The 24,224-nt window shown below is 29.6% G+C and overlaps 1 protein-coding gene across 1 annotated transcript; it reads right to left on the bottom strand.

Moving 5' to 3' along the window:
- Nucleotides 1–320: 320 nt before the first annotated feature.
- Nucleotides 321–5,461, bottom strand: LOC129293187 (uncharacterized). Its single transcript, XM_054930999.1, has 4 exons — nt 5,092–5,461; nt 2,731–2,954; nt 2,079–2,186; nt 321–587 (listed from the first exon to the last, which is right to left on the bottom strand). The coding sequence occupies exons 1-4, from the start codon at nt 5,291–5,293 to the stop codon at nt 465–467; spliced, it is 657 nt and encodes a 218-aa protein (XP_054786974.1). The 5' UTR covers nt 5,294–5,461; the 3' UTR covers nt 321–464.
- Between the last annotated feature and the right edge of the window lie 18,763 nt (nt 5,462–24,224).

The following is a 24,224-nucleotide window of genomic DNA, read 5'->3' on the forward strand; positions in this document are numbered from 1 at the left end:
CGGTTTGAGCTTTAAATTGTATGAACGAGGTTCAGATCCAATTTAAGTGTCTACATTGTAGATTGATTGATGTAATCCCAACTTTTTCACATTTACGTGCTTTTATTTGAGCGACGAAAATATAAACAACTTCTTGGAGGAAACCAGGCAAGAGCCTCGTCGTAACATCCAATTTTAGAACAAAAAGTTCCTCCCAATATAGGGATTAAAATTACATGTTCTAGATCGATTTGAAATAATTCTGATTATTATGCCTTGAGATTTAAATAAAATAACGCTGTGTTTATCTAAAGCCACATGCTTGGAGAGACATGAAGGTGTAGAGTGAATAAAAATGAGCATCAAATCAATAACTAGACAAGTTCTTCCAGGTTGATACTTTACAGAGGAAACATATACAGATGAAAAGAGAACTGAACTGTGATACATATAATTATATTCCTACGTATGTAAATTCTTGCCTTTCAATTGAGACGAGGTGCAATCTGGGATATTCTTTCATCTTCCAGAAGTGCATAAGGATCCACATACTGGGGAGGGGAGGGGGGCATCTTGCTAGCATCATGTACAAAACTCGGTCCAAAATACTGCCACAAATAACTTACAGAATCAAATCCAGCTCTTTAAGCATCAAAGGTTTCAAACTTTCAATAGTTCAAAATAGATTGCACAAAGAACTGAAGATAGATACCGAAGTCTAAAGAGAAATCAAATGAAAATTCAACTGAAGAAAACAATGCCAGAATCTGAAAACATTAACTTCTTCAATAGATCGGGGGAGAATATCCACTACAAAGGTAATTCAAAGCATAAGACACCTACTGCATCTCTACTACTGCTAATTATAAAAGTAGAAACACTACTGACTCTAAAAATGCTATATAATCACTAAAAATGACAGGAACAGAACAGGATAAAAGCTACTGCATAACTAATCCTATCTTCATGATCATGGCTACCAGCTAACTTCCCTACTCTGCTACCTTCTCCATGACCGGTTTCCCACCTTCTCACTACTCTCTTCTATCCTTGCCCTCTTCTTTCTACTGTAAGTGATATAGAATTGTGGGTCCCTATCACATTATTGACAGGATTCTTAAAAATAAAAAAAAATACACGTGCCTGCGCACTTGCAGTGGGGACAAGTTTTACAACTGATCGCTATAATAGCTGCACATTTGGTGTATATTTCTTAGATAATAGTGAAGCTTGGGGAACCTAGAAGTAATGTCCAGTGTAAGAACATGTCACAAAAGAAGAGAACTATTTTCATTACAAGTTTTCCATTCTCCACGAGGCTGGAGAGCATAGAATGCTTCATACTGTCACATCAAGTATAAGTTTTTGTCTGTAATTAAATTTAATAAATCGGGAAAAAAACAATTCAGTTTGGGCCACAAACTTCAGCACTTTGATAATCTGAAAAAATGAATGCAGATTTATACTTGGTAAATTGACACCCCAGCAACTTTCTTAGGCAACGAACATGAGATTCCATGAACATACAAATACAATGTTTATGTACAATGTTTATGAGGACCTCACAGAGAATCTACTTAAGTAGTCTAAAACAGGTCAAGGCCCATGAACGCAAAGCCAAAATAGCAAGATTTCTGGGGGCTAGACAGATCCGCTAGCAACAAGTTGCGAACACAGTACGGTAGTTCTTTAAAAACAACCCAACTAACATTACTAGAGTGCAATTCCTTAGCCAATAACTGACACACATAACGGCTTCCCTTTGCATCAATGGCTGTCAGACATAGGTTTTCTTACAATTTTGGAAAAAAAAAAAAAACTGTGGAAGACAATAATATATTCTAGCTATGTCAGCTGCCTCTGTGCATGGTTTGCCAATAAGAACCACATAGGTCATATTTTGGTCCACCAAATAGTTTAGTGGGATAATAGACAATTTATATAGTTTCAACAGAATAATTTAGTGTCGTTTATTCAATGTGGATATAAAATGGTCAAGTTGCTACATATATCACTGAAAATGGACTCGATAATGTAGGGAAGAAGTAAACAAAGAAATTCATACACGCATCATTTGACAAAGACAGAAAGAGACTTACAAGGTAGAGAGCAGAAAAAGCCACAATAGTTATGAGGATCAGTGGCCAAAATGCCAGGAAAAATGTTCCTCCAAGAGACAACAAAAGTTTAGCCCGAGGTATCAACCCCTGTAATGGATAAAAATGTAAGTGATTTTCTCTAATTCTGCCATACCAAAACAAAGAATAAAGAAGGTTAATCAGATCCTTGCAGCCTAAATTCACTTCAATATACAAATGATTTTCTGATTATGTTTTGATTTTCTTCCCTGTTTAACCATCTAATTTTCTCTGTCCCCCATTCCCACAAAGGGTAAAAAAGAGAGAACATAAAATACACTTTTTTACTTCTCATCATTCCTGTTAATGTGACATCAAGTTCTCTACACACATGCAGTGGCATACACAATTAAATAAATTATGGATTGACTTTATAGACGACCCCTAGGTAGGTTTATAGGAAGTTTTGAGAACGAATTTTGAAGCAGCAGCATGTGAAGGCAAACAATGTGTCACATATACATCATGTTTCATTAACAAGGAATACTGATGCAGTGGTAAAAGAGAACTGATTGGTGACCCAATCCACACTATAGGCACCAAAATCTTTGAAACAAGACTAATGATACTAAATAAATTATGTTGTTCTGAAAATGTCAGATGAGGCATCAACCTCAAGACCTTCGCTGTTCAGTGCCATAGATCGCTCCCTTTGATTGTCTAGGCTCCTCTCAACATTGGTTGAGACAGCATTTCTTTTTGGAAAACCTCTATCTTCTCCATTCATATTCATCTCCTCATCCACTCCACCTTGCTTAAAATCTTCAAGCAATGAAGTAGGAGTCATTCCCCTCCTCTTTAGTTCCTTCATAAATAATGATTCTGGGGGTTCTTCACCTGAAAATACATCAGAAGCAAAAGCCAACAAACATAGTAAGTGTTGGTCACTTGATGGTCTCCATGACTAGCGATTTGCTAAGGGAAAAACAAGAAGGGGACCATTGTTTGCAGAATAGTTTTTGTGAAATGATTGCTCAGATAGACGACGCTGAGATACAGATACATGATTAATTGAAAGTAAACAAGCACATAACTGAACCAGACTGTTGAATGCATGCAAAAAAAAAAAAAAACAGCCTCATCAGAAGTATGCCTCACACCCCAAGGGTTGACTAGATGTTTTCCAAAAAATTTCCTCCATTAATCAAGTTTCTCTCTTAAGAGTGTTCTCTGTGTTCTCCACGGAAGCCCTCTGGCATAAATTGATTGAGCAATATGTCTTTTCTGAATGGATTCTTTTAAAAAAACATCTTGAGACTAATAAGGACCAACATGGACTAGTAAATGGCAAAATATACTGCAGAAAAATACAATATATATATATATATATATGATAACAAACATTGCATTGGCAAGTACACCAAAGAAATATATGCATATACAAATTGACATGGCAAAAAAAAAAAATCCAAAACTTCGGAAACAGAATAGAAGCTGCTATTGCTGACATTTGTAAAAATTATATTTCTAAACGGCACAGTGTTCATCATCATCTTATTCATTAAAAGGCAAAAAGGAAAAAAATGAACCGATGCTACATCTATCATGATCAAGTTCTAATTGGCAACTAGATCACTGAATTCATTAATACTGCCTAAAAATGTAACTCAATTATATAATTTGATTTAAGAAGTAGCAGAGCATTTTTTTCCCCCTTATTTAATGAAGAAAGTAGAAAGCCTTTTCTTTTCTACCTAGGTCCTAGTATGCCCTCAATATCTTTTGTTCCAGACACAATAAACACAACACATCCATACAAAAATATGTCAGCAAGACATCAAGTTGGTGCACTATATTTAATTAGGAGTTCAAAACGAGTTAAGTCTGAAAATTTATACAGTTTTCCATCATGCTTGTATCTTCACATCTGTTAATCTTTGCATTTATGCAAACAAAGTGCTGCTCCCTTATTAATCAAAACTTTCAAAAATCCAAGCAACTGAATAACTTATGACCAAATATAAACTATTAAATTTTACTTGATAGTTGCCAATCTCTGCACCTTGACACGCTAACAAGGGATCATAATTCATTTGTGCAAATACAAATTCTTTTACCTTCTTTTCCAGGTAAAGAAAGGGAGTTATAGATAAATCTCTATCTTTCTTCAGTTATCCACCTTCAATTTTATTTTAGTCACGCAAATAGTATCACTGCTTATTATACCTCGATATTAAAAAAAATAGCAATAATAATAACCAAACTCAACAACAGTGAAATGGATATCAACTAATAATAATTTCTGCCCACCGCCAGCCATCCCATTCCTCAACAAAGCTTCATCTCATGTTTCTTATGAGACAATCAAAATGCATTTTCTGCCTTAACTTCCTTTTTAAATCTTTCAGTAGTGTTTCAAAGGCTAAATCTTACTCATAACAATGGATCTACAATCTCAGGTTCTTTATCGAAGACATGTGTTTGATAACATGATCCAACTTCACATTATATCTACCCATCCAACCGATAAATAATGGAATAAAGTTTTCCGTACCAGTTAATATACAAATGGACAATCATGGAAATATTAATTATTGTCCAACCAACGGCCAATATTTTTGGTTTTAAAATATACTAGACAAGTAAAAAGAAAATTCTTGCGTTATTCGCAAAGAAAAAGTAGAAGGCACAAAATTTAAATGAAGAATCTAGTATACTGAGTCAGTTGAATAAGCAGGAATTAAAATCAAAGCCACAGTCATCTCTGCCGGATTGTCAGCTGAGGTCTGAAGCAGAGTGATTATGACAATTGCACTCTTGGAACAGAGGTCGGAAAGACAGTAACCTCATTGCTATATTTAGGAAGCAACATCAACAACGTATTTAACTTGTGTAAAGCAGGAGCCATCAAATTTGCCTTAAAAGACAAAAAACAGAGAGAAAGAGAGACCATTACTAAGAAGTCAATTATTATTTCTCAATAAATGATGAAAAGAACTAATAAATAAATTAAAAGCAAAAAACAAAAACTTGCCATTGTTTTGGTTGTCGGTATCTTGAGCTTTACAGCAGACCCTAAGCCTTCTGCTAGAATTCGAACCCCCGACAGATCGCACGTTTATTATCCTTTCCCGGAAATACGACTCTCGGGAAGTCCATCTCGATTTTGTCGGAAAATTCGATTGAGAAACGGAGACTGAAGAGAGGGTTAGTTTCAGGATTTGTAACGAAGCCATAACCAAAAGCTACAAATAGAAAATTTTCATTTGTCAAAAAATTAACGACGAATGGAGCAAAATAGGTTTAGCGAGAAAGAGAGAGAGAGAGGCTTCTTCTAGAGGGACAAGCAAGTGAAACAGGGATAGCAGAAGATGGCTGAGCGTATTTTATCAGGGTGAACGAGTCGCGTCTAATGTGCGCGGGAACGGTTTGCGTTTTGTGGCCATAAGTTACGGATTCGCGGTTAGAGGCTAACGTCTGGCTACGAAATAAACCAAAAAAGAAAAGGAAAAAGGAAAAAGATTTTTTAATAAATAAATTCAATAAATATATAATTTTATTAATATATATATATATATATATATATAATATTGTATTTTGACCCAAAAAAAAATTATGGCTACCTGATTGAGTGGGATTGAATATTGTTCAGCTTTAGCATATGATTATCTGACTAACTCAAAGTAGTCTTTTTCAAACAAAACTTTTTTTTTTAACATTTACTGGAATTTAAAATTTTATATTTAAATGAGTATAACTCATTTTACTTTGTTAATATATTTTCTTAGGAACAATCCATTTTTCATGACAAGGAGTTAAGTACCGTTCTTTGGCCAAAAAAAACAAAACAGTTAAGTACAGTTCATATTTATTCCTACATACCACAACACAGTTTCAAGTACTTTGTTCCAGAATTTCGGGGAAACTTTCTTACTTCTATAAAAGTCCAAGATTTTCACAAATTGAAACACGTTCTCTAGTTGTCTTCTTTCGGAAAATTTAAAATTGAGTTGGTGCGAAAAGAAATCAATTACAGACACTCAGACAAACTTGAGATTTGCAATTTTAAGTAAGATCGGTTTAGGATTATGGAAATTTTTTTTTTCCCATCATATGGGAAGGATTGTTTCACAAAATATATTTTTAAGTAATTGTTAGATAGATCTTATATCAATCTATATGAAAAAGGAATCATCCCACAAGAGATTTTTATTTATACAAATGGTACTTTAAATTTCAAACGTGTATGAAGAAATTAACAAATAATCGTGATTTTTTACAAATGATATCAATTAAAAGTAATGTTTGATAAATTATAATTTTTGATTGAATATTTTTTAAAAGTGATCATGAGAAAGTTAGTTTTGTTTGGATGGTATTCATCAAAATTACTTTTAAATATATAATTACCTAAAAGGGTATGATTTTTATGAAGTTGTTTAATTTTCTATATTTTTTATTATCTAATATAATTTAATAAAAGTTCAATTGTAATTTTTCAAATGCATAAGCACCTTCTAGTAACCTGCACTCAACGTGAGACAAAGAATCTAGATCACGATTAATCTAGGTTTTCAAAAAATTATCCAAAAAGTGCAAATGAATTTATAATCATTTATATATGTTTAAACGAAATTACACAGGCTTTTGCTATTAAACAAGACCTTTCATTTTAAACAATTCTTGGCCAAAAAATTAAATAATTTCTGTGATTTGATGGTATGATAAATTGATATTAAATTAAATCAGAGTACTAATTTAAAAATAATAATTTTAAAAATTAACATTTTTGTGAGTTAATTCAATAATTCAATGACAAGATATGAATCTTGCATCTCACAAAATTTGATAAAAAATAGCTATAATATTAATAATTTATGATTAGTGTCACTTCTAATAAATTATACGTCGATCTACATATTATATACAAATTTTAATAGACTATGCCATTCATCATTTATTAACGATGGACCTTATGCTTTGTGTGTTATGTCCAAGAGTCACATCATATCGTGTGTGTGTGTGTGTGAGATGTTTACTGTAGACTAACCCAAGTTAACAATTTATATGTGTGGAGTAAAAGATATTTTTACACTTCAACTATTTACTTAAAAGTATTTGTAATATTTTAAATTTTTATGTGGTGTAATTTTTTATTTTAACTTTACAAAGAGTGTATTGGGTTTAGGCCAAAAGAAAGTGGTAAATTGAGTATCTTATTATTAAAAAAAAAGTAACTTTAATTATTAATTAACTTAAATTTTTTTAAAAAAGACCTGAAAATTACAAAAAAAAATTGACTCCAAAAGGACTTAATTGGTATTATGTGATACTTAGGTTGAGATTTACTTACTCTCTACTTATATGGATCCATTCAATAATTTTTAGTTTATTTAATTTATCATTGTAATTTGAGTTGACTCTTGGCATAACAAATTCAATTAGTTTTCTTTTAATATGCACTATATTATTATTATTCAAATTAAAATAGATCTTTTTTCCCGTGGTGAAATCTTTTAAAATGAAACACAAAAATGGCATGGGGGAGAATTTATTGATTTAAAATAAATGTATACATGTTATAAAATTATCATTCAATCAATTCAATTATATTTTATAATAATTACAATTTATTTAACAGTATCATCCAAGTCCTTTGAACAAGAAAATATGAATAATTACAAATTTAAGCGACATTTTCTTACTAAATCAAATATGTCTTATCCGTTCGAATCACATTTTTATCAATAATAAACAACGTGGAGGCATTAAAATTGGAAAGTGATCTTACCAAAAATGATAATTATATTGTTTCTTGCAAACTTTTCACAAGTTAAAATGATAATTAGGATTTCCATCATGAGTTGTCATAATTTGTGCAATATGATTGCATAAAAAATAGAATCATAAATAATTATAATAAAATTTTAGATAAGAAAGGATAAATTTTTTAATGGAGCAATCATCCACAAATATTTATTTCTTCCTTTCATAAATATCAAGACACATTTAAGATGAAGGAGAAAGGAAATCAAAATTAAATAAGTATCCAAACCATTTATACATTGACAGCAACGACATAAAGATAAGGGAAAATGGCAAGAGCATTAAAAATAAATTTTATTATAATTTAGGTCTAAATAAATCTGATATTTTTTTACAGGCCTTAGGGCTCTTATTGCTAATTTTCTTGAGACCAAAAGTATGATTTTGCCCTTTATTTGATTTGAATTTAGAACTTGCATGAACCCTCGAAACAATGAATTAGACTATGCATAACACAATATTTACTATGCGTAAGACGATGTCCATGCATCCTCAACAGAAAGTTTATACATTTCAAGTATTTTATTAGCCTTGACTTTAACAAAAATGACTAGGCAGATCATGCACGACACAACATTCACTATGCACAAGACGATGGTCATGTGTGCTTAACAAAAAAATTCATACATTTTCAGTATTTCACTAGCCTAGGTTATAATAAAATAATGTTAGGCAAATCATGCATGACATAACATCTATTATATACAAGATGATGTCCACGCATGCTCAACAGAAAATTCATGCATTTTCAATATTAAGAAGGACAATTACATCAAATATGAATAATTTCATATTGGTATTAGCTTAGGTACTAAAACAAGTACCCACATGAAATTTGACATAATATTTTAAGTCTGATATATACACAAAAGTTAGCCATTATATTCAAAATATCTAACAGTTGCTTCTCTACATACAAACAAAAAATATCTATGATTCTCAATTACTTAAAAAATGTTAATTGAAAATGCTTCTATATACATAATTATAATTGCCTATATACACCAAAGAAGTACAATGTAACTACTTCTCATGCTGGGTTAGGATTCTTGCATGTCTTGCAACTGTGTCCAGCCTTCTCACATCTTAGATAATGATAAATCTTCTTATCTTGAAAGACTCTATCCTCCTTGTTTGTGGCCTTTCGAGAGGATGGCTAGTTAAAGATGATTGCAAGAGAAGAAAGTTTGTGATATATTCTCACCTAAAAGTCCATGTGATTCTAATTTATCATTATACTAAGCTTAACAAATACTAAAGTTAGGCAAATAATGCATAACACAATATCCACTATGCACAATATAAGGTTCATTTATTCTTAACTAAAAATTCATATGATTCTATTTTATCAGTAAACTAGGCTTAACAAAATGCACTAGTAAGCAAACAATGCACAATACAATATCCACTATGCACAACATAAAATTCATATATTCTCAACTAAAAGTCTATACGATTCTACTTTATTAATAGGCTGGGCTTAACAAAATATACAAATAGGCAAACAATGCATAATACAATATCTACTATGCACAATATAAATTTTATTTATTCTCAACTAAAAGTCCATACGATTCTACTTTATCAATAGACTAGGCTTAATAAAAAGCAAAAGTAAGCAAAATAATGCACAACACAATATCTACTATGCACAACATGAGGTTCATATATTCTTAACTAAAAGGCTATACGATTATATTTTATCAGTAGGCTAGACTTAACAAAATGTATAAATAGGTAAACAATGTATAATACAACATCCACTATGCATAATGTAACACACCAAATTTTTTTTTTATAATTTAGCTCAACCATAGTTGGGTTACAGCCACCCAATACATTTTTATATCAATAATTTCAATATAAAATATTTTATAATTGGCTTCAACTCATACACTATAACATTTCAGATAAATTTTTACCTCCCACATGCCATTAGGCTAAATCACATTTGTCCATTCTTATACTCCCAACAAGTAAACTAAATCACATTTGTCCATCCTTATACTCCCAACAAGTAAAATAAGCAATTTAATAAATTTTCAACACAAGCCAGTTATTTGGCCTTATAATCATGCCATTTTAACCAATCCAAAGTAAACCAAATATTAAAATTACAGTCATCCAAATTGTATCAAAAATAGAAATAGTTTGAAAGGCATGATTACATTTATATATTCATATAATTGACAATAAACAAAAAGCCCTAATATTGGCAATATAACACATTATAAATCATAAATTAAATACCCAAAAGAGACAGTGGATCTATACCACTAAGCCTTTGGGACTCCTCCACGTGTCACTCGTGGCTCTTCTCCTGAAAATTGTTAACCACATAATGAGACTCAAAAGTCCCAGTAACCAAAGCCAATTTATGATAGTGTATACAAACAGTTAAGTGTGTGCTTACTAAGTGAGAATTAAAAATAATATAATTCCAATAAATATAATAAATATTACAATACACACAAATAACCATCCTTATATCCCTCCATTAACCTCGAGCCGTAGCCCTCACTCGGTGCTAAATTACCTGGCCAAAGGTAGATTAGCCCGAGCCCTTACAAACCACCTATTGAGCTCCAATAGGGGCGTACCACGTGGCACATAAATACAACAACAATAGCAAGTCTCCCAACACCTCCCACAATAATCAAATAAATTCATAATAATATTGCACAATTATATAATATTACAAAATTTATAATTTTCTCAATAACCACCCAATTAACATGAAGTAACACAATTCACAAATTAAAAGCATGGTTACCTCGTGGCTTTTTCAATAAATTATTCCTTAAAATTTCTCTCTCACCACAATCTTCACCAGTAATACAATCTACAAATAACATATTATTTATAAATATTAGTTTTAATTTTTGAAACTAATAAAATAATTCTAATAATAGAATTAAAAATATAACATAATTCCTAATCTCAATCTTAATACAAATCTATAGTTAATACTATTAAATAAAATTTTTAACTCCTCTTTTAATTATCAATAAACATTAATAATCTAAAAAATTAGCTTCTAAACTAATTTCTATTATCAAAATTTTCTTTTTATTTCATAAATTCGTACCTAAAATACCCAAAAATTAAAAATTGAGTCTCTAGCTTAGAATCATAATCTTATAACCATAATAATTCATTTCTCATCCCAAATAATCATCTAAACCTCAATAAATCAACATATATTTTCAGATCTAGTTTAGAATTTGATCCATAAGCCATAAATTCAAAGATCATCAATAAATTTATACTCTAGAACATTTATTATACTACTGACAACCTCAAAAATTATATTTATTCAACATAAATTCATCCCTCTTCCAGATCTTAAATTTTTTACCACTACAAACTCAGAAACTAAAGAAGAAGGATGACTAAAAAAATTTTTTAGAACACTTACTTAGTCTTAAAAAGCTTAAAATCACACCCTAAATATCCTATTAAAAACTCTTACCTTAAAAATTTAGATATTTCGCACCGGCAACTTGCTTCTCTCCGCCTCAGCTTGCGCGCAGGAAAAGAATTGAAGAAATGAAAGGAAACGGGTGAGTTTTATAAAAATTCAGTGGGTCCCACATTTTTTTTTATATTATTTCTTCTTTCCTTTCTCTCCCCCTTTTTTTTATTATTTTATGTAATCATGCGCGCCGAAAGCAATTTGTTCTTCTTCTTCTTTTCCCCTTTTTTTTTAATACGTTTTCCCTTTTTTTTATTATAATAATAATTTAATAATATTTTTATTTATTTTTTAATTATTTTTTTAAATTTTTTTTAGAATTATATCCTAAGTTAGATTTAATAATCATCTTTTACTAATTTTCTTACCTCTAAATAATATTTTTTTTTAAATTTTTATTAACCCAAATTAACTATTAAAATTTAAATTGAGATGTTACACATAACATAAAGTTCATATATTCTCAACTAAAAGTTCATACAATTCTACTTTATCAATAGTAGGTTAGGCTTAACAAAATGTATAAGTAGATAAACAATCTATAACACAATATCTATTATACACAATACAAGGTTCATATACTCTCAACTAAAAGTCTATATGATTATGGTTTATTAATAGGCTAGAATTAACAAAATATTCAATTTAGTCAAATAATGTACAACACAAAATTCACTGTGCATAACATAAGGTTCATATACTCTCAACTAAAAATCCATGCGATTCTAGTTTATCAGTAGGTTAGGTTTAATAAAATGCTCAATTTAGGCAAACAATATACAATATAATATCAACTATACATAACACAAAGTTTCTATATTCTCAACTAAAAGTCTATGCAATTTCAATTTATCATTTAGCTAGGCTTAACAAAAAGTACAACTTAAACAAACAATGTACAATACAAGGTTCATATATTTTTAATTGAAAGTCATATTGTTTTGAACTATCGCAGGTTTTGGGTTTTAGGTTCAAAACAAGGAGCACATTAGAGCTTCATGACTAAGTGCTAAATAGTTTTATTTTTTCATGACAAATGCATAAAACCTACTACAATATTATGTTTAGCTTAATTGTCACAACATGCATGAAAAAAATGATATGGACAATAAACAAGGCTTGTAAGATTTTTAAACAAGAACACCCAAAATATCTTTCCTTAGCCAAAACTACCTCCAAATTAAAGCTTGCAGAGCTGTGTGGTTTCACGTTCGTTGTGCATAGATAAAACACATTTGGATATATTGTTTGACTAAAACTAAAGAATATAATCTCATCAATAAGCATGTCAACTTTCAAAAACTAGAATGATGTAAACTACTGCAGACTAGTACAAATCAAAGATTTATTGTCTATTAGCACAAAGTATAAGTTGAAAGAGGGAAAACTAAGTGTTAGCATTCTTTTCTGGTGATATGCAAAGTAAGGGAAAATGAGGGAGAGAACTGATGAGAATGCACAATAGGGGAGGAACAAGGAAGAAGAATGAATGGAGAGGAAGACCTCGACTAGCATAGTCCTCCTCCAATGGTAGCAAGGGGCCGAGTTCCAAGGGTCACAGCAATCAACAGCGACTCAATGCAAGGAAAGAGATGAAAAATCATGATCTGTGGTTGAAGTATTAATAGTCAAAACTTCTACACTCGTCCATACTAACGATGGTCAATAATGGCAAAGCGATAATTAAAGAAATGAGAAAGAAGAGATAGAATTCATTGCTTCAAGTTTTTCACGCAAGTTTTTTGAATTCAAATCAAACAAAGGGTAAAATCATACTTTTGATCTTAAGAAAATTGACAATAAAGGCCTTAAAGCCTGTAGAGCAATATCAAATTTATTCAGGTCCAAATTATAATAAAATCTTTTTTTAAGGCCCTTAGTGTCATTTTCCCTAAAGATAATAAATAATCCTAAAAAAATATAACCCTAACAACCACTTCCAATTTTAACGAACCTTAATTCATAGTCTATATTTTACAAAAAATTTTAAGGTGGACCTTAAAGTGCTACATTATTTATGATCTATTTAATAAAATTATACTAATTTAATACAATAAAATTTTATATATTAGTATTTTTAATAATTTTATTTCTCAAAAAATATAATAATTAAAAAATAAATGTTCTTTAAATTGCCCTTGCAGCACACGAAGCCTTTTCGTTAGTTGTGATATGAGAATGAATGGGTAAACAAATGTATGCTAACCAATGAGAATCTGGTTTAATAAAATGAATTAATCATTATAACATGATGAGCTAAAATTTGAATTCCAATAAAAGAAATGTATATATTGAGATATGTTACTGTATCTTAAATAAAATGTTCAAAAATACATATACGCAATGTGAATGCTATTTTGGATGTATTGAAAAATGCCATTTCGGATGTATATAGGTGAAAGACAAAATTTTGTGATTTAATTTGCGTGTAAGCATGCTATTTGGAACTTGTCATCCAAGTTTTCGATTTTATTGCTTCTCGAGGCAAGCATCAATTCCATTATTCTTCATAACGCAACTTAAATTAATCATTCAATTTTGCATCTAGAATGTTGATATCTGATAAATCAAAATTTAACCGTCAAATCTCTTTTTCTTTCACTATTGGTTAAATATCATATTATTTTTGTTGTGCAAGATTTATCTCAACGTATAAATTTGAACAATAATACTCCTTTTATTAAAAAATATAAGACATTTTAAAGAATTAATTGTTAAAAAATATAAGACTTTTAAGTGTTTAAAGATATAATTATTGTTTTTTTAAGTGTCCATGATAAATAAATTAATTTATTTTAAAATAAAATATCATATTAAATAAAGATAAATATAAAAAATGATATTATTTTGAACACAATTAATACTTCATTAGGGGTGAGATTTGATTAAAAATATTTTATCTATCTATCTATCTTTGAACAAAGGGAGAATGTTATATAACCAATAAATGATAAATGTTCATGTTCATGTTCTTTTTGGGAGAATTTTAGTAAATGACTCTTGGGTTTAATTTCAAATTAAAATTAATATAATCTGAAAATATATAACAGTATCAAGAGACTAAATTGAAGATATGTTTTGATAAAAAATGATCAAAATGACCTTCACTTTTTTAAATATATGCTAAATTTGTTAAAACATTAACTTCAATTGTCAATTTATAAATACGTACTTGTAACTTATTAACACAACTTTTTAACAATAATTATTACCTATTCAATCTTGTCAATTGGTTACAATATGAAGTAGATTTGTTAAATTTACAAGCAATAATATTCAATCTTGTCTTTTTGTTAGTGTGTGCTTGTAAATTTACTATGAAAACTTTTTAGTACAACACCTTTTAGATATTCAATTTTGTTAACTTATTACAATATGAAATATATTTATTAAAACCTAACTTTAACTTGCCATTTCACTAATTCATACTTATTAATTTACTAATAGGACTTGTTAGCAATATCATATATATATATATATATATATTCAATCCTGTTAACATGTTATAATATGAATTGGATAACATAACATGTCATTTTAATATATAATGCGTACATGTGAATTCACCATAAGAATTTGTTAACAATTTATTTTACTTTTACATGCTCAATCATGTTGACTTGTTAGATTATAAAATGCACTTGTTAAGACCATAATTTAAATTGTTAAATTAAAAAAATGATCACATTATATTGACAAAGATATATATATCTAAATTCGGGGGAGAATAGGTACCATTTCTTGTATACTTTGAGAGACGTACAAATAAAATGAAGAAACGACTGTGTTTAGTGCCAAAGTTGTGCGTCCAGGTTACAATCAATCATTGGCTTCTAAACAAGAATTAAGTTTCTTTCATCATGACGGGAGGTTTTGGACGGATGATCCAATTTTTTGGCGCAAAATATTCAATTTAATTTAAAATTCTGAATTTACTAATATTAAGAAAAATCTTACACTCATTTATAAGACTTTATAGAAAAGAGAAGAAAGTGAAAAACATAATTATGATCTTGTATTGATCATTGAGGAGGTATAATGTATATATACACATAATTGAGTCAGTTAACTAAACTAACTAAAATGATTACAATGATAGCAATACAACTGAATGCTCAACTAAGTTACGTGTGGCATAATTACCTCATTGTACTCTAATAGTCTCCTGCAAACTTAAGATGTGTTGAACCTTAAGTTTGGATTTCAAAAATTCAAACCATGAGCTGGATAAAGGTTTTGTAAACAAATTTGCAACCTGATGAGCAGAAGGAATATGTTGAACAAGGAGCTAATTTCGAAGCACACATTCACGAGCAAAAAAGAGATTAAGTTCCACATGCTTTGTTCTGTGAAGCAAAATAGGATTTCAAGAAAGTAGAACAGTACTCAAATTATCACAAAGAACTAGTGGTAAATGACAAGAATGGAGAACCTTTAGTTCACGAAGCAAACTCTAAAGCTAGAGGAGTTCAGCAGTAACATGAGCTAAACTTCTATATTTTGAAATCGAATGATCATCTTTTTTTATATTTCTTAACTTCTTCTTGTATTGAGAAATTTTGGCCTTGGTATGAGCCATAATGAAATAAAAAAATTTCTTCCAGGTGACATAAGGAGTGCAGCCGACAAGTCAAGGAAGCATAGCATCTGATATGGTAGAATGAAGCCACTAAAAAATAGTTTATCTTGCTTGTGCCAGTGAAGAAACTCAACAGAAACAATTCTTGCGTCCAGATCAGTGCTAGACTTGAATTAAGGAGAAGATCGACCAATTTCCAGAAAATGAAAGAGTTCGTGACCACAAACAGCAGATTCAACTTGCTACCACCACACAAGGTAATTACACTCATCAAGCTTCAAAGAAATTGAATGACTAAAGGCGACAAGTTCGCCAGGCTTAGTGGAATTGACAACAATGAGTTTTCTACTGCTATCAGATTGAGTTGCAGAAGAGGCCATGGTTTAAAGCAAAAAGGTTTGATACCATATAAGACTTTAGAGGAAAGAGAAGAAAGTGAAAATTATAATTTTGATCTTGTATTGATCAATGAGAAGGTACAATGTATATATACATATAACTGAGTCGGTTCACTGAACTAATTAAAATGATTACAATGGCAGCAACCCAACTGAATGTTCAACTAGATTACATGTGGCATAATTATCTCATTATACTCTAATATCATTAGTATCCAGAAACAAAATTAAAAAATAAAAACAACATAGGTATAGATAGTAATAGTACATGATGAAAATAAGATTTTTTTATGGTTATTCAGACTTTATTTGACAGTTTTTACTCCCTCCAGATTACAATATTGAATATCTTCTTGAAGCTATCGTTGGTTCATAATAAAGGATATTGGGTAACTTTTATAATTATTTTTTCAATTACATCCCCACTTCATTGATTATTTTTTTTAAAAAAATGATATATGAGAATTGAAATTCTCATTATTAAGGCACTTATATAGAGTATTTTAAGAGTATAATAGGAAAATTATAAATTTTTTTTAAGAAATTAAGGTTTCAACTAATATATTTTGAAAACCATGAATTAGTTATCAATGTCTTATATTATTATAATTTAGAAGAAGTAATTGTCAACTATTGACGTATCATCTAAACTATTTACTTTTATTAACCCCATGTGCATAATTCTAGTCAGCTAATCAACAATTCTATAATTTTTTTAGGCATTTGATCATGGTTGACCACCAAATTATACATTACACAATCACATATTTCTGTAATGATATCAATGAGTGTACGATTCAAGGAATGATCATATTTGACAAGTCTTTGAAGTTTCAACAAAGTCACTAATAAATCTTACCTTCTTGTAGCCCTAATTATAATTATTCTAACATATTATTTTATCAATGTCTTATTTTATCGTTCCCCACAGACATAAGGGTCATACATTTGCATTGCTCACATATTGTACACGGTACACACATCACTTGCCTCTCCTCTAAACACTGATATTTTTTAAAATCCCCTCTTTCAAGTCATATGAGAATTGAACTCAGAACTGCTTACATCAAGAGAGAGTTCATGTCGTGCTAATCTACAATGAATTCTTTGCACATTATTCTCTAGTTGAATCTATCAACAAATTAGAAAATTTGCTATGAGTAATTAACCAGTCACTTTTGATCATGTCTTTAAAAAATAAATAATTGTGCTCATTGGATGGTACATCAAGTTCCTATCGCTAATTTAAATGTTTATATTTTTGATATCCTGTCACTTAATTGTAGAAATTTTTTTTATGTTAACGTAATTTAACATGTCTGTTCTCACTGTTTCTCATGGCCGCCCATTAAGAGAGAGAGAGAGTGAAGCAAAGGCTTTCGGCATACTTTGATCTCTTCAATTCTAGCACATTGCCTGGGCCGAAGCCGAAGCCGAAGGCGGGGTAGCATTCCAAGCCCAAAAGTACTGAAGCTGGGTGAAGCCACTGATGAATGGCACTGCTTCTAGAAAACTAGCAGCAGCAAGGAATGGATGGGCCTATTTTTATATGTTTCACACTTAAAAAATTTGACTTCTCATGAATCTTAAAACCTCAGGTCCAATCAGCTTCAAGGAGGGACATACTTAGATTACAAAGTGGCAATGCTTGAATAAAATTTGATTAGTCATAAAATATTCTTGATGTTGACTAATGACGCTTATCCCCTTATCCCATTTCATGAAACTAATGTTGCTGTCAATAATTCTTTTATAAAAGGCTCGGGTTGCTTTCTTGTGAAGTATACATGAAGATCAATTCATGTTTTTTTTTTAAATCAATTAATTGTTTCTGTTTCTTGTGTTAAGACGCGAGGACCTTTATTTTAGCCAAGGGGCCTTTCTATGAATTTTTAAGGATATTTTTAATTTTTATGTAATTTTAATAATACTGATGATTTATATTAGAATATAGATTTTTTTGGACTAATTATAAAATAAAATAATGAGGTATTGTTGCGGCCGTGTGAGGATTTCAAAAAGAGAAGTTTTTTGCCTTAAAATTTGCGCTTAACTTTATGTAACTATTCGGATGCCTTATTTTAAAACTTCAAGATGTTACAAAAATACAAGATTTTAAGGCATCGATAAGTTGGTAGATACTTGTGTATATATATATCAAGCCAATTCTTCTCACATTAACTCATGCTTGGTTTTATCAACAAACAATTTGAGAAAAGAAATTGAATTTTGATCCTTGTATGGTTTGATCCAAAAATATTTTGAACACAAGAGAATCCTTTTAAGCGATCCATTATCATAAACAACACTCATCAACCTCACCAATTTATCTTGTAATTAGTTTTAGGGAGGCCTCAAACCAAATAGATATATGATCAATTTTTGGTTTGATTGATTAAACTGATCCGATCCATTCAAATTTTGATAATGTTAGTTCTAGCTACTTTGACTAGTTCTCTTCTTCTCCATCCTTCAGCATGTAACAAGTGTTTTTTTTTTTTTTCTATGACAGGTCACCTGGTGAATCCAATCTATATTACCCTATGTAACTATCACCTTAGATATGATCTAATTAAGTTACTCGCTTGTGTGCAACATGTGTCGGTTGTTTTATTTCTCCAAAATAATTTTTTTATCCTAGTGAATATAAGACAAATAAATTTTAAATTAGACGCAAGTAAAATCAGTCTAATAAATTATCACATTCAATAATCCAATTCCTGTCGTTCTCAAACACTGGATTTGTAATTTGCAATGTTAGGTGGTGGTGCGAATATTCCTATATCAGCACAATGCGAACAAAATCTAACCTTGATTTTGAATTTTGACCAAAAAGAAACAAAAATGAGATTTTCTATTGCTCAACTTCAACAGTTCAGTTATATAATTTGTTTTATTTTGACATTTTTACTAAAAGGCATAACATAAAGAAAGCATATTAATAAATATAGTCCAATGAAACCTTTAAACAATCATTTTTTATAATTAGCATGATCCTAATTATCCATTTTCTTCGTTTTCCGTCTGTTGGTTAAGGTTTAGTATATAACTAATAAATACAAATAAAAAAATAGTAATTTAATGTTATGAAAGTTGCCTATCCTCAATTCCTTACATGCCCTTAATATTTAAATCATGATTAATTTTATATTGAAATTTTAAATTTAGTGAAAATAAGGATGAGAATATAATTGAAAAATATTATTAACGTTGCCTTGATGATTTTTCTTTTTATTGCCAACAGGTCTTGATAAAATTAAGTGGTAAGTAGAAATTATTTCTTTTTCTGAAATACCGGTTAAAAGAAACAAAAGGAGTATTGCATTTGCATAACGCTTTGGGAGAAAAATATTACTCGTAATAAATTACTAAATCAAAGCATAGATGATAGAAGAGTTAAAGGGTAAATTTGTTTTAAAAGTTTTCTGTCAATTGTAATTGGCATTCTAACTTTTCAATTAATATATATAATGTTAACTTAGAAGTTTTAAAAATGATGCAATGTTATCCTATAATAATATTTGATCAATGTTAACTATTAATTGAATAATTCTATGGTTTAAAGAGAAAATTTGTCAAAGAAATTTGTTTGAATGAGTTATTAGCATCTTAAAATTTTGATTGAAGCAATTTTACGCAGTGGATGAGTTGTAAGTGACACTTCAGAAAAAAAAATCTATCGAACGGCAGATACAACCATTTTTATAGACACCTTAAATATTTAATTAATTATTATAAGAGAAAAAGTGATCACATTGTTAATCCATAAAATTTTAATCCAAGTCGCTTTGATTCATTCCTCCACCTCAGGTTAGTCATTGTTGTGCACAGGTAGGCCTAGTCAACTTTATATTTACTTACGATTAAGCGTGTGTGCAAACCCTGACTTGCCCATAGACATAAATGTTCAAACTTGCTTACGGGCAAATTAAGGTCAAGGTCGCAAAGCACTCAAGTAGAGTTATTTTGCACCTAAACAATCTCAAGCTCTGGGAAATACAAACTATTCCAATAATATAAATTAGTATATTTTATCAATGCAATATCTTTCGGTTATCAATATTGAAATTAAAATAATGAACCAACAACTAAAGATATCGAATTAATAAAAAATTATTGCACATTCAGAAAATTTTTCAAGACAAAATTTCTCTTTAACTCTTGTCAAAATTATTCAATTGAATGTAAGTATTAGTTAAACAATAATATAGAATGATATTATTTTTTAAACTTTCAGGGTATAACTTGCGCAAATTGAAATTCAATAATACCAATCACATTTGCTGAAAAACTTCTAAAACATATTTTTTCCTTTAATGGATGATAGAATCGTGTCCAATAATATAAATTCTACTACTTATTACTTAGAATTATTGTGATGTTTTTTTTTTTAAGTTATGGAGGAGGAAACAAATCTAAATGAATAGCACTGGATGGAACAGAGTCATGGACTCAAATTCAATTCGGGTTACACAGCAAACATACACAGATAGAGAACGCAGAGGGAGAGAAGACAAGAGAGTCTATATTGCAGAGTGCAGAGAGAAGTAAATGTATCACTGCACCTCCTTCTATAGGATTTTCAACGTCCACGCACACGATCTCACACGTGCATGAAGTAGTTGCAAAACTGTTTCCACCAAAAGCACAAAATTGGAATGGGAATATCTACAGACAAAATCCCATAACATATTACAGTTTCAGATCCATATTTCTTTATATTATGATAAAGCTCCGAAGGTTCATATTGGGCTTAATCTATTAAGAGTAGATAACCCAACATTTTTTTTCTTAAAGTATCCTCATAGTTGGCAATTTTGAGATTAATTTCTTAAAAAATTTAAACATTATTTAAAAAATTATTCTCTCACAAATATTGACGAGAAATATAATTGAGTCAAAGATTTCCTGCCAACCCAAATAAAATGTAAAAAGATTGCAAATCTTTTTAGTCGCATAAAAAAAGATTGTCTCAATATTGATATTGATTGGAAGATTTCTCGCATCCAATTTTCAAGGCGTATAAAAGAAAATACCTCTATCTTGCTTGGAGAGATCGTTATTCTCATGCATCAACTTCAATTTCAAGAAACAAACTTTGACTCTTGAGAAGAGTTGATGAACTTGATGTAACTCCAACAACTTCAGTGCGTCATCACTTTGTGCAATGTTACTTCTCAGAAAAGTTTTTTATTTTCCACGTGTATTTTTTTATTGTAGATAATTTATATTTTAGACACAGTAAGATAATATATATATATATATATATTTCAATGATAATTTAAATATTAATTTCCCATGCTTACTTAGAGGGAAGTTATTATTTGTAATAATACCTCTTTTTTTTTTGTTTGCCAAACAAAAAATTTAGATGGAATAGATGACAACAACTCATTAAGACCTGGGCATACCTCCCAATCTCTTTGAGGATTTCTAGGAGGTATTATAGATTGCTCATCAATGAGTGCCTCACATTAGTTAGCAAGATTCGATTCTTCATTCTTATGAGGTAAAGGCTGGGTTCTTGATCAATTGTGCCACACCTTCGTTGGCTGTAATACCTCTAATTTCATGCTATATAAGTTACAGAGTAGCAGGTTCTATGGTCATTTTTGCAAGGTATCATATTAACCATTCAATACAATTTTTTCTAATCTTATTTAATGTTGGTGTAGGAAAGTAGGAAACTTTTTAAGGGTATATATTTTTTATTTGGCAAAAAAAAATTTAAAGATATATTTAATATAGGTAAAGTATAAGGAACTTCTTTAATCTGTTTTATATATATATATATATAGTACACATAAATTTTTTTTTATAATTCTTAAGCATAGCTAATATTTTTTATCTAATTAATTAATTATTTAACAGACAACACAATAGGGTTAGATTGAATAGGCTTCAAGGGTGGATCTAGGTTACCGAGCTAAGGTTTGGAATTGTTTTAAGTTTTAGCTAAAATATACTTTTAGTCCTTTAATTTTATATAATATTTTAATTTAATTCTTTAATTTTATAAATCATTTTTTTAATCCTTTAATTCTAATATCATTAGTTTCAAATGATTATTTTTTGTGCCAATTATTATTATTTTTTAAAAAATTAAACTTAACATGTCAATATTTGAGAATATTTGTTAATATTTGAAAGTCTAATGTAAAAATTTATTGAGATAACTAACAATATTAAGATTGAAGGATTAAAAACACACTTTATAAGATTAAGGGACTAAAATAAAATATTGTATGAAATTAAATGACTAAATATACTTTAGCCTTAAATTTTTTACTATATTAACAATGAATTTCTTTTAAAGGGGAAAAAAAACTACTATTCAATACTTTAGCTCATCAATTTTTCAGTTTTGATTTTTACTATTAATCTTTCTACTGTGCATTCCTTTTTTTTTTTTGAGCCGTTTGGTTGGATTACATGTCAGAAGATTACATGTAATTTTGATGCAATTTTCATTTACAAATTGTTCGGTTGACATTTTAGCTATAAAGGTCATTATATAATAATACAATCCCAATTACATTAGATGTGGTAATAGGGATTATATCAAAAAACCTATGTAATCCCTATTCCCATCCACCAATTTACTCAAATATCCCTCCTTTCTTCTTCACCCTCCTTCTGCCTTTGAACTCGCCTACCTCCTCCCTTGCGGCCACTATCCCTCTGCTCTCAGCATTGCGCGTCAACTCCTCCATCGGACCACCCATATTTAATCTCCTTCGAGTAGAGGAGGATCGAGAACAATGGTGAAGCTTTAGGGGATTCTGTTAAGGATGCGAGAATGATACTAACAATCATAAAAGACGGATCATTTTATTGAGGATTCCTTCAACTCATTTTCACAACCACCATGTCGAAGACAGATCGTCTGTCCAAAGCTAATCATGACGCCACCAGTACGAAGCCCACCTTGTCGCCCCCCTCTCACCCCACCATTCTCATATCCCATCTCCTCATTCACATCTTCCATTCCTCATTATCTTTAGGTATATTTTCCAAATGGTTAGTTATTTGGCTTGATTATGTTGATTTATGTGATCTGTACTGGTATAAGGGGTTGATTTTCTAGATTGAGGGTGATGCTGCCGAAGAGCCATCACTAGGAAAGAGAGGAAGATGGGTGAGATTTTTTTGTGGTTAGGGGTAAAAAGGACATTTCATGATTCTTTTGTTATTGTTTTCTTAGAAAAAATGTATTCATCTTATAGCATACCAAATAAACACATGTAATTATTATTCCATTCCATTCCCTACTTTTACATTGTAGTACATTTTCTCTTATTCAATGAACCAAACGGGCCATTATACTCTTTTTTTTTTGGATCAACCTCATTTCTTATGCTTGCTTTTGTTGCCCTTTTCACTTAATTTTAAAAAAAATTATTGAACATCAATCATTTTTATTTATCTCTCTTTATCTTCATTAGTAATAGTAGATAAAAATATAAATATATTATTAAATTTTTCGTTCTCTTTTCATCAACCATTCTTCTAAATTATGGAAGCATGAATTTTTTTTATAGTACAAGAAGACTTAAATATTTACCTTTATATACTTAATATATTTTTATCTAATCAAATAAAAACAAGTAAATTTTAATATGTTAATAATATTAATAACAAGCTTGTTATGAAATAAATAATCTATAAAAAATACATATGTCTTGAATTTTTCCTTTTTATATATTATTTCCAAAGCTTCTTTTCCCTTGAATTTTTGGAAAAATTTATCATTGAAAATTTTCAAAGTTAACATATTGATAATCATCAAAATGATTTTTTTATTTTTAATATTTTAAGTTTTATAAATGATTTTTTATCTTAAAATTTTTATCAATTCTATTAAAAATATTTTTAATTAATAATAAAAA

This window comes from Prosopis cineraria, unplaced genomic scaffold (assembly GCF_029017545.1).
Source record: "Prosopis cineraria cultivar Desert tree isolate PC_DT_omini unplaced genomic scaffold, ASM2901754v1 PC14, whole genome shotgun sequence".
Taxonomy (NCBI): Eukaryota; Viridiplantae; Streptophyta; class Magnoliopsida; order Fabales; family Fabaceae; genus Prosopis; species Prosopis cineraria.

Bases quoted from the DNA above. Each gene is read 5' to 3' on its own strand.
- LOC129293187 (XM_054930999.1), bottom strand. From the start codon at position 5,293: ATGGCTTCGTTACAAATCCTGAAACTAACCCTCTCTTCAGTCTCCGTT. The intron at 2,187-2,730 runs GTTGATGCCTCA...TATCCATTACAG, and splicing joins TGAACAGCGAAGGTCTTGAG to GGGTTGATACCTCGGGCTAA. The intron at 588-2,078 runs GTAAGTCTCTTT...TATTTGTGGCAG, and splicing joins CTTTTTCTGCTCTCTACCTT to TATTTTGGACCGAGTTTTGT.